The sequence below is a fragment of the Astatotilapia calliptera genome, chromosome 15 (assembly GCF_964374335.1).
Source record: "Astatotilapia calliptera chromosome 15, fAstCal68.1, whole genome shotgun sequence".
Classification (NCBI taxonomy): Eukaryota; Metazoa; Chordata; class Actinopteri; order Cichliformes; family Cichlidae; genus Astatotilapia; species Astatotilapia calliptera.
Window position 1 is genome coordinate 15,231,241 of NC_137436.1, and position 12,054 is coordinate 15,243,294.

The window sequence follows — 12,054 nt, forward strand, 5'->3', positions numbered from 1 at the left end:
TTAACACACCAAACAAGTCTTTATTTGTTTTTTTTGTTTGTTTTTTTTGGACAGGCACTGCCGTGGCCAACCCCGCCTGAGTCTGCAAACATAAACTGTGTGCCACAGTGTGAGCTTTAAGAGTTTCTTCTGTCAATATCTACCCCTAAGCGCACAGAATCTCTTTTCCAAACAGATTTCCTTCTCCGTCATTTAAGCTCCTCTGCAGTCACAAGTGGAAAGCTCGCCACCGACCGCTTCCTGTCTTTCTAGCTCTCTCCTCTGGGACTTCAGCCAGGTCCAAACAGTGGGGATTTTTGGCATTTCTCTTCGCCACTGACCCAGAGCTTTGGCATTCTCAAGAGTCAAGAAAAATTCGGCGACTCTCACACTCCAAATTGGCTCAGATCAGCCAGTCTCCGCTGGCAGATGGAGACTTGGTACAAGTGCGAGCATTGGAGGGGGAGTGGTCGAGAGGTTAATCTAGACGACGGTTTCCACACCAATCAACTTTGGCGTGAGGATTCGTGGCGTTATTCCACTGTTGAGGTCGTCCTCAAACTCCAGCAGCTGGCCCATGAAGTTAAGGTTCGGGGAGATGATGGGCCTCCTGGTTTTGACAAACTTGTAGGCGTCCGTCATGGTCATCCAGGTGTGCTTCATCAGGTAGGCGATCACAATGGTGGCTGAACGAGACACGCCTGCCTGGCAGTGGATCAGGAGGCCCATACCCGATTGGTGTGCTTCCTCTGCAGAAAGAACATGGAAACAGTTAGCCCATGAGGAAGTCCAGTCATCACACATGATTGGATAATGAACCTTCCTTTGTGCCTTCAGGTGTTCAGAGAGTAAACCTTTCTGAACTTTAGATTATAAGGTTTTGTTTTTATCTACTTCAGTCTTTACACCGTGAAATGCTACTAGGAGCTACCTTTAAGGCTCTTTTCTGAACTGAGGGGTTTCTGTCATGTTTCAGGCCTTATTAGAGAACAAAATGACTAGATTTGCATAAGAAGTTACTGAGGATGGCCTCTGTCTATGCAGCTACCCTTGGAAAGACCCTGAATCTACTCTAATGGTCATCAAACCTCATCTTTATTGATATATACAGAGGTTTAAAAACTCGTCATTAGGGGTACGGGGCAGGTCGTCAAATGTCGTCTTTATGAGGAAAGAGTTAATTCTGCATTACAGCAGCACATCAACTACAGATCGAATTCACTGGATCCAACATGCCAGGACATGGAGCTCTTTTGAAACCTTCAGTTCAGCTAAGTGGAGTTTTTGATTGTGAGTTAGATCTAGGACCTTCCTCCCTTCAGGCAGCAAAGAAATTTCAATAGATCAGCTCAGACTATGTGAGCCATCCAGTTTAAACAAACTTTAGTCATCCATATGAGAAAAAAACAGCACTATTGTTTCCTTACATAAAATATCCCTTTGTGTTCCTAACATTAACATTTTTAATTGCGTGGAGGGGACTGGAGTATGTATAATAAGATAAGGGAGAGAAAAAAGGTGAATGAGTTCATCCTTTTTACAAATACTTCAACCCAAGACTAAACAAAAACTCTTTTGAATCCGTCTAACAATGCCGAATTTCTGAGGTTTTGTCTATAACCTTCAGAAAATAAAATGAATGCATTCAAAGGACGTGAGAGCGAGCTGCTCTAAACCAACTATTCCAGTGTCAGAGGGATGATTCATGACCTTTCCTTTTTTAACCAAGCGGTTCCTGCACTAGAATTTAAAGAAATAAGTGTGAGTCACGAGAAGATTTACAAGAAAACACACAAAAGGAAGTACTCATTACATACAGATTATTTTTATACTATGCGCGATAACCTCACATGACACAATGTGAGCTCTTGTAATGTAGACAGTTTATGAACCAACATTTTTGTTTGTTTAACTGCTGACAGCTCTGTGCAACCAGCAGTGAAAGTTTTATGTCATGTGACTTTTTAAATACGCCAGCTTCCCAGTGAGATGGCCGAGCTTGAGTCCAAATGTGTACTGTGACGCTAAGAGGTGATTTTCATACCAATGAATTCAAACGCCTCCTCAAAGTACTGCCGCAGGTTCTGCTTGTTGCTGTCGGTGGCAGGCAGGCGCTTGTAGACAAAGAGGCCCGTGTCATAGTGGTAGAGCGGCAGGTGGGTGGTTACATTTAGGATGTAGCCGATGTTCAAGCGCTGCAGCAGTTTGATGTCCTGAGCGTCGTGCTCGTTCCCCAGGTAGAGGAAGGGCAGGATTGGCGTCAGCTCTGCGTTCTCTATGTCCGGGGTGGAGGGCAGGGAGTGAGGTAGAGCCCCCGTCAGGCCAGCAGCTGCGCCCGTGTCCAAGCCTTCGTGAAGGTGCAGCGAGTGCTCACACAGGTTTTCATGGCTCTGCCTGAAGCTGCTAAGGCCTCCTGTGAATGGAGAGAGAAAGGCTGATGTAGGGCGGGTTTAATGCTTCAAAAAAAATGAGTTAAACTCTCAAACAACACTTTTTTCTTCAGTTTGTTTTTTCTAAATCCAGACTGGACCCTTTTGGTGTCAGCAGATAGAGCATGAAGATGACATGGCACGGGTTGAAGGCTCAATTCCCACAGGAGCGCAGTTTTGCTAAAAATAAACATGCTTATATGTCTGACCACCACATGAAACACGAAACAGCTAAGCAGGACAACCAAGCTTTGCATACACATCTGATAAAAGCAGATAAAAGCTCTGAAGCCCTGAAAACATTACAAACCCCAGACGCCACTGTTATATTTGGTTCTAATTTGAATGCTGCATTTAGATAATAGGATGAAGCCATTGGCCAAGTGAACTTGCTTTGAAAACCAGACCCAAAGTTGCCTGCAGGACATTTTCCACTAGCTCATGTACACACAGGCGCATCTGTTTACCTGTTAATGTGAAGGTAAATAGGTGCACTGAGTTTTAAATACACTATTCACTTCACTTCTCCAAATAACCGGTTTGCACCTGTTTGCACCAGTGATACCATCAGCCAAAGGTTCCCTTCAGCACTGGAGCTCTGGGGAGGGGTCCAAGTATCAGTTCATGTATTGTTCACAGTGCAAGAGCTGACATAATGCCATGTGAGGTCATCGCACAACCATACAACTTCCCCTGTGGTGGAGAGCAGGTGACACTCCTGTCAACTGTCGGTTTCCATCGTGAAGCAGCCCCACTGTTAAACAAAGACATCACCCTAAACGTGGTATGATAGTCGCCAAGCCCTCATTATCATGGTAGTAATTACACTGTGGTAAATATAAGAAGGGGAAGTGTTCACAGGACCTGCAACAACAAGCTCAACGCTCAAACACCTTGGGGAATTTCCACTGAAATGGAGTTCATTTCCAGATTTTTTTTTAGAAAATGCCCAAAAGAGTGACCAATTTTAATAATAAGATGAATAATATTCATGATGTTAATGTTTTTATGGGCTTTTTCGGCGGTGCAGGTAAAGCACTTGTATCGGGTGTACAACTCTTGTTATATAGATTAGAGAAATCACAATATTTTACAATTATTTTTTTAAAGCTATATTGTATCTGTATTTTATAGCCATTTAGAAAAACCTTGCCTAAAGAAATAAAACTATTAGGACATTTTTTCCTCTCACTGATTATTATCTCTCAACAGAAAGACTAAACACATATTTATATCAAGCAAACTTTATCATTTAAACATTCTCAAGAATATAAGCCCTGTTCTACTTTTAGCTCTCCTTTTGGTCTCCACCAGCTCATGAAGGAGTTATCCCTTAGCTGCTAAATGCACTGAAGCATGAAGACTGAGCATCAGAATGGAAAGGAAAGGTGATTTAAGTGACTCTGCACGAGGCATGGTTATTGGTGCCAGAAGTGAGTGTTTCACAAGCTGCTGATTTACTTTGATTTTCCGACAACTATCTCTCTGGTTTACAGAGAATGGTATGAAAAACAGACAATATCCAGTGAGCGGTATCTCTCTGACTGAAAATGCCTTGTTGATGCCAGAAGAAGAAAGACCGTACTGCAACAGGCAAAAATGAATGAAATACCCCTTTGTTACAACTGAGGTATGACGAACACCCTCTCCGAATGCACAGCATGTCAAACCTTGAAGTATGCAAACAGCAGCAGAAGACCACACCAGGTGCCACTCCTGTTTCCAGCTACAAACAGGAAACTGAGAGTACAATTTCCATGGGCTCCCAAAATCGAACAGATGATTGGAAAAAAACACTGACTGGTCTGATGAGTGTTGATTTCTGCTGCGGCATTCAGATGGCATGCCGAGAGTTTGGCATAAACAACATGATGGCATGGATCCTTCCTGCCTCGTATCAATGGTTCAGGCTGGCGATTGCTGTGTAATATCATGATGGATATGTTCTTGACACACTTTGGGCCCCTTAGCTCTAAGTGAGCATCATTTAAATACCACATCCTAAAATACTACTGTGAGTTGTTGACCATGTCCCTTAAGGACCATCTTCTGATGGCTGCTTCCAGCATTATAACGCGCCATGTCACAAAGCTAAAATCATGTCAAACTGTTTTTTTAAACATGACAATGAGTTCACTGTATTCAAAAGACCTGCACAGTCATTGGATCTAAAGCCAGTAGAGCACATTTGTGAGGTACTAGAACATGAGAGTCACACCATGGATGTGCAACAAATCTACATCAACTGTGTGATGCTGTCATGTCAATATGGACCAAAATCTCTGAGGAGCATTTCCATCACATTGTCAAATCTATGCCATGAAGAATGACGGCAGTCCTGAAGGCAAAAAGGAGGTCCAGCCCAGTACTACCAGGGTGTATATATATAATGACTGTGTATCATAAATGGGCGATCGTGGCTCAAGAGTTGGGAGTTCGCCTTGCAATTGGAAGGTTGCCGGTTCGAGCCCCGGCTTGGACAGTCTCGGTCGTTGTGTCCTTGGGCAAGACACTTCAGCCGTTGCCTACTGGTGGTGGTCAGAGGGCTCGGTGGCGCCAGTGTTCGGCAGCCTTGCCTCTGTCAGTGCGCCCCAGGGTGGCTGTGGCTACATGTAGCTTACCATCACCAGTGTGTGTGTGAATGGGTGGATGACTGGATGTGTAAAGCGCTTTGGGGTCCTTAGGGACTAGTAAAGCGCTTTACCTAAATTTGAAAAATTCCAAAATGTAATCTGACCATTTACTTTTACCTCTACTGCGCAGAGGTAACTCATTATTATTATAATAACAGCGTTCTTTTGAGTAACCGTATTGGGAAGCTGATTTCAGTTAAACGTCAAAATAAAGCCACATTACGGAAGCATTAGGGAAGGTTAAAGGGAAAGCTATCCATCACGAGTTGGTATAGACCAAAATTAACACTAAAACAGGGGTATTAATGTGCAGATGACAGCGTTTCAGAGTCGCTTTCCCAGTTTTAGAGCAAAAATTCAACAAAGGCTCTAAAACATTGGGCGATATACACATTCCTTTGCACACAAAAGCAAAATATTTAGCTGTAAATAAAAGCTGCCTCTATTGCAATTTGTTGTGACTCTATTATTACTCCATTAAACATTAGTAACAAGCAAATATCTGCCATTTTAATCTATATTTGGGAAAAACAAATTTAGCTAGCCGCACAATGCAAATGAGAATGTGAACAATGCAAATTAGTTCTGGCTCAAACTGAATAAGCATATTTTTATTCTCAAATTCAGCTTTCATAGTAAACCGAGAACAGCAGAACCCCCAGAAGAAGCACGGTGCCGTGAGATGAAGTCTGCCAAGTGTGACTGTCTGTCATTATCTGCGACTAAAACTGACAAAAGTGAAAAACACGAGAAGTGTCTCGATCACTTTCATAAGCCACTGGCTCAGTTCCTGTTCAGAAGCTACCGCTTCTGCCTCGCAAGGCCTCTCGCACCACAGACCTGCTTTTTTCCAGCCCTTACCCTAAACCCTCCAACACTACTGACATGCTGTTTATGGCAATTCTGACGGATTAGGTGTAACCTATATCTGCTTTTAGCTGCAGCGGGGCAGGGGACAGAAGATCTTGTGTTTCCAGTGAAGTAGAGACACACACCGTGGCCATATTTACAATAAATCATGATGGAGACATGTTTGGTAGCTCTAAAATAACAGACTCTGGCTAAATTATTCAACAGCATTTGCACAAGTATGTTCCAGATGTGTTATTTTTACTGCTGCCTGAAATAACACATTTCTACAAATAATTTAAGGAAGTAAAGAATAATGATGGCTGCACATTACAGCAGCAAAGTCCTTACAGCAACAAAAAAAATGTTAACGGTTTTTAGTGAAATATTACATAATATAAAACATGCATGTATGCAGAATGGAATAAAGGCTCCAGGCAAGAATGCACATGTGACGAGAAGGCAGAAACTAGCCATCGCCGATGCTGATAAAAGTAGAGGAAAGTGAGCCTGTGCTATTTGATCCCCTTTAGCAGAGAGGATGCTCGCATTTTGCAAGAATTAAACCAGAGGAAGAAAGAGCAAGACAGTCTGCCTGTTCCTCCCACTGAGGCAGCTTCAGACAGACACCCGTGCAGGATGAGAGACTGAGGAGAAGCCTCGTCTATCAAAGTACACAGGAGGACCAGAGGAACAAGTGAAAGCAACAGACGAGAAGAGACGAGATCAAGGTGCTGTGATCTTACGGCTAGGCTGTGACTGGGAGGCATACAGGAACACTCGCAGCCCAACCCCCAAACCCACCAAATACGACATACTTCTCCAGCTTCAAACACACCAACCAAAGATAGAAAACATGGCAATGACCCAGGGACTGCTATCTCACCAGGCTGCCTTATTTAATAACAGCTGCTTCTAGCTCTCTGCAAAAAACAGAAAAATAAAATAAAAGGGGAAAAAAAAGGTGAGAGCGAGTCATATAGAAAGCTCTTAAAGAGCGTGTGCATATGTTTATGCATGAGCGCGATGCAGGCAGTGGATGCAGAAGCTGTTATCTGTGGTGTTATAACTGCTGTGAGGCTTAAGTCCACAGCTCACTGGGTGATAAAACTAAAACGCTGTGGTGACAGGCAAAAAGAAAGAAAGAAAATCAGCTGGCCCGAACAATAAAGACAAACGTTTAGGAGGCTTTAAACACACTATTATTCTACCACATTTGTTTCATGTTAGTTTATATTGCGACTAAGCTTCTAGCGCTGATTAAATCAGACACTTGCTACAGAGTCCCTCCAAAGTCAGAATAAACCCCATGAAATTGCGGTTTCTACCCCCTTTTTGTAAATGAAAGCCCTCATTAGTTGCTTGTTTTTCACTTATCTCCCACTTTGATGCTTCTACTTCAAGTGTTACCTTTGAGGATGATTGGGTCCTTGCCCTCCCTCCTCAGTGATTCCAGGACCACATGTAGAGGCTGAGTGGATGTCAGCCGGTTCGGGTCTGTGGTGCTCTCATCATAAACCACAATCTCTTTAGAGAAGATGCCCTTAAAAGAGTCCTTGCCCTCACGGCAGGAAATGAGGTCCAGCACAGTGATCTTGCCCTGCTGCAGCCGTCTCCGGCTGATCTTGTCAGAGCAGTTGATGTGCACGGCCCCCCGGATGTGGCTCTTGTTGTACTCCATGAAGGGCCGGCAGTCAATGATGACCGGCACGGGCCCCACAGGGTGACCCATGGGACAGCAGGTTATCCGCTTGGCCAGCTCATTGGGGTGGATGACCCTCACGGTGGCTAGGGCCTTCGGTGTGCCAGGGGCGAGACTGGGGGCACTTAATGCTTCATGGCTGCTGACCATTGGGGTAGGGGGCCCGGCGTAGCTGAGATTGGGGCTACTGGCGCTCACCTGGCTGTGGCTGAGGCTCTGGCTGTCCTTCTCATAGGTTGTGACAGAGCAGCAGCTGGCACTGCTGCATCCACACGACAATGAGCGCGTGGAGCCCTTGGATGAGGGCATATACGTTACAAGATTGGCCGTCGCCCGGATCTTCACCACGGTGGTGCTGATTACGGTCTTGTCGATGCTGCTGGTGGTGATGGAGTCCAGGTAGCTGGTGTCCAGGCGTAGTTGGAGTTCCTGAGGTCGGATTGGCCTTGGCAGCGCCACCACAATTCTGTCGTCGAGGGGAGATGGAGGCATGGGGAGACCGAGGACTGGACTTTCACGGAGAACTCAACAAGTCGCTCTGTGGAAAGGATAAGTTTTTGAATTAATCCCGGCTGCGAGAAGACGTCCCCTCGTCTGTCTGAACACCATGCAAACTAGGAAACGGCTGCAGAAGCCAAATATTAGTAATGTCAACACCTGCAGGGCAACACCCAAGTTGGTGGGAAAATTTAGGTGTGACAGACCGGCCACTAATAATAAACAGTTAAATCATCAAGACTCTCCTGTAACTGAATCACTGTTGGGTGTAATTAATATGAATCATCCCCCAGATACCGCACACACGTGAGTGATGCTTAATTTTTCATCCCAACTCTGGTGTGGCTGATTCAAAAACAGGAAGAGGTAAAGAGAGAAAGAAGAAGAAAGAAAAAAAGATAAAATACTGCATCAATGCTACGCTGCAGTTTTGTCTCACCCAAATGGAAAGACGGGGTACCAAAAAAGAAGGGTGGCATTTCCTTTGGATCAGAAGCCTGAGCATTTTAAAAGCATGTCATCTTGGCATATTATGTAAAGACACCCGCCGAGCTTTGCCTGTCCCGGCCGCTGCCATCCTTTATGCACGGTGCAGGTTCAGCAAAAGCAGAAATCATTCATGGCCAAATTCATTGAAAAAACCGGCATGAGAACGTGCCGAGAATGTGATATGGCTTTCAGGAGGAGACTAACTGATCAGATGAGCTGCAGACTGAAGGAAATCCAATTTCACACCACCGCCGTGAATAATTTCTAAAAAGATTAATACGGGATGACTGATTTAAACAAAAAAATAAAAAATAAAAATAAAGAAAAATAAGGTACAGATTGTAACTTTGCCGCATTTGTCAGGACTGAAGCCCATTAAGCCTGCGGGGCTTATAAAATAAGAGAGAATTTATAATACACACACACACACACACACACACACACATACACATACACATACACTATATATATATAGATATATATATATATATACTCAAAATGGTTCCAGCAATTGAATATTCTGCTTCATTAATTATGGAATCGCGTGAAATCTCTATGACCGTGCATTTCAAGAACAACTTGTGCCACTGATTCCCAAACTTGCTCTGCGTTTCTGCTTACCGGTGAGTGTCGCGGTTGACCGTAGACGGATTTATTATCTCCGCTCCCCGACAACGTGGCCTCCATTCAGTCCGTCCCAGTGTTGTGGCTGGGCAACATTTTTTAGTACTTTTACCCTGCTGTCCAGAAATAATATTGAAGGAAGTCTGCCAGCCTACAGAAGTCGCGCAGTGGGAATGACGCGAGTACGAGCCAATGCGCGACTTCATTAATATTACATCTGATCCTCCTCGTACATCCAGGGCCGGCCCTGCGGTGGGAGGGATTTGGACGAGCTGCTTGCCTCTCTCTGTGGCTGGCTGAGAGGGGAGGGGGAGCGGTTGTCGCTTCAACGGCCTCCGGTCCGCGCGTACAGATGATGTCACTGGCAGCCAATCAAAAGTCTCTCCAGGAGGCTCGAGGAAGAAGGCAAACAGCATTAATTGAGCTTTATTGGAGTTTAATAGAGTGTTTAAACCGTAGGAAAAGGAAAAGCTGATTCTTTTCTCAGATTATAGTGTTTTATAGTGAAGAGCCTACTGAAAGAGAGGTTTAGGTTATGCCATAACATCATTTTTTTTCCTTTTTAAAATTTGTTTGCTGTGTTGCTTCAGTTTTTAATTGACTTATGCTTGTTTTGTGTGTTTGATAGAAGTATTTTACTTTATATAATTTATTTTAAAGCCTATGTGTCTCATCATTTGTCTAAAATCTACATTGAGCGACCGCTTTGTTAGGTTGGAACCTCTTTTTATCTTCAAAACTGTCTTAAATCTTTGTGGCACAGACTCAACATGATGTTGGAAACATTCCTCTAAGATTTTGGTCAGTTTCTGAAATGCTACCATCCCACACCAGTTAAATCACATTTCTTCCCCATTCTGATGCTCACTTTGTACTTCAGCTAGTTGTCTTGGCAGGATTGGCTAATTAGATTAACACATTAATGAGTCAATAATTTCACTTTTATTTTAGGTGTGTTAAATATATTTTGATGTTGTACTTACGTAGAATTATAACTGACTTAAGTTAAGAATCTAAATATTTCTTTCACTGATTTTTAAAGTTAATGAGAAGCTGTTTTTAGGATCTTGTGCCCCTGTCATGTTTCACACACACTGTCTATAATGAGGGCACAGGGTGTCACATGTGATGTATTTCAGATCAGATGTTCTCATTTCTGGTGGGGCCCCCTGTGCCATCCCATTTTAAAAATCCCAATAACGTCCCTGCCGTGATGGCTGTCTGTTCAGCTGTTTATCACATAATTTAATTTAAAAAATACACCCAATCCTCCACCTTCCCTGTGTCGATTTAGTAGGGGTGTGTATAACTTAACGTTTATACGAATAACTTTCCAAAACCAACAGTTTGACAGTACCACACAGTTCCTGTTGTGATTAGCCGGCTGTGGTGGTAATAAAGCAGCCAGTTTTGTTTTCCATTCTGCATAGAAGTATTTCTGCTAGTTTTCATATGAAAGTGCAAAAATATAAATGTCTTCCTGGTGAGACAGACTGAAGACGTACACAGTTAGACCAAAATATAAATAACACTGCATCTTCTCACTGATCTCCATTGTGGTCAGTTAACCTCTCATATGAAGTGTTTCGTTTTCTAGGAAGCCCCGCCCCTGCAGTAGACATTTAAATAACAAGAACAACACCTGTTTCCTACTGCAAGTCATGATGTCTGTTTTGAAAAAAAAAGGCCTATTGCCAACCCAGAAAGGCTTAAGCGAATGCTACACAACTGCCAGAACTGGTTTACTGAAACAGAGAATGAAAAGATAGTTTGTCCACGTCTTGGTTTAGATCTTCATTGTAAAAAAGAATGATACATTGTTTCTTTCTTTAGATTGACACATTGTTCACCATCGTCTTCCACCAAACATTAATACAAGTCACAGTATCTTTCACATCTTTATTGAAAGTACTCACTGAACTGTTGAAAGTGCCACAGGATAAAATAAGTGCCTCTAAAACCTAGATTTAACAGCCTTTTTGAGCCTCCTATAGCACCAGTAATCACATACAAAGACAACAGCGTAATTTTAGGCCCTTCTTTTTTACATAGCTGCTCCCGAGTAGCCATAGTCACAGCATGTTGGTCATAATTGGCTCAAGCCCAATCAAGTTTAAGCACTGGGCCTCTCCAAAAGTGTTTTTAAGTTTTCTCTTAGATCAGGCACTACACTATGACCACCTTGACTAATACCTCGTTAGTCCACTTTTTGTTGGCAAAACAGCCGTGACCTATGAGGCCTGAACTGCAAGATGTTAGCAACACATCCTTTCGAGGTGGGTTGTTTGTCCAGCACATCCCACAGACGCTCAAGTGGATTGAGAGCTGAGGAATTTGGAACCAAAATCAACATCTCAAACGCATTGCTTTACTCCTCAAATCATTCCTGAACCGCTTTTGCTTTGTGGCAGGGTGCATCATTCTGCTGAAAAAGGCCACAGCCATCAGGGAATAACATTTCCATGAAATATTGCACATGGTCTGCAACAATGCTTAGGTAAGTGGTAAATGTCAGAGTAACATCAATAAGGTTTCCCAGCAGAACATTGCTCAAAACATCACACTGCCTCTGCCAGCTTGCTTTCTTCCCATAGTGGACCCTGGTACCGGGTTTTCCCCAGGTAAGTAACGCACCTGGCCATCCATGTGTTGTAAAAGAAGACCAATGATGGCTATAAGCTCGTTGATTTGCTCATTGCCTCAAATATGTGGTGATGGCTTGTTGGATAGCAGAAGCTTCTCCGGGGTAGTCACCTCATCTGCTTAATAATTTGCATAAAAACCGACTCATAAGAAATGTTAAGAAGCTCCAGTGACTCCTCTAATTTGCTCTTTGGTCTTTACTCAGGCT

General features: G+C 43.4%; 1 protein-coding gene across 2 annotated transcripts in view; it reads right to left on the reverse strand.

Annotated features, from left to right (window-relative positions):
* dusp10 (dual specificity phosphatase 10) overlaps nucleotides 1–12,054 on the reverse strand; it is a 24,648-nt gene continuing 12,594 nt past the window's right edge. Inside the window, exons 1-4 of one of the 2 annotated variants that reach the window (XM_026142824.2) lie at nucleotides 9,201–9,595; nucleotides 7,301–8,130; nucleotides 2,024–2,392; nucleotides 1–728 (exon numbers count right to left, since the gene is read on the reverse strand). In XM_026142824.2, the coding sequence (XP_025998609.1) occupies nucleotides 463–728; nucleotides 2,024–2,392; nucleotides 7,301–8,084 (1,419 nt within the window). In that variant the 5' untranslated portion in view covers nucleotides 8,085–8,130; nucleotides 9,201–9,595 and the 3' untranslated portion in view covers nucleotides 1–462. Of the gene's footprint in view, nucleotides 729–2,023; nucleotides 2,393–7,300; nucleotides 8,131–9,200; nucleotides 9,596–12,054 lie in introns of those variants that run through there. The other variant, XM_026142825.2, reaches the window with a different exon arrangement.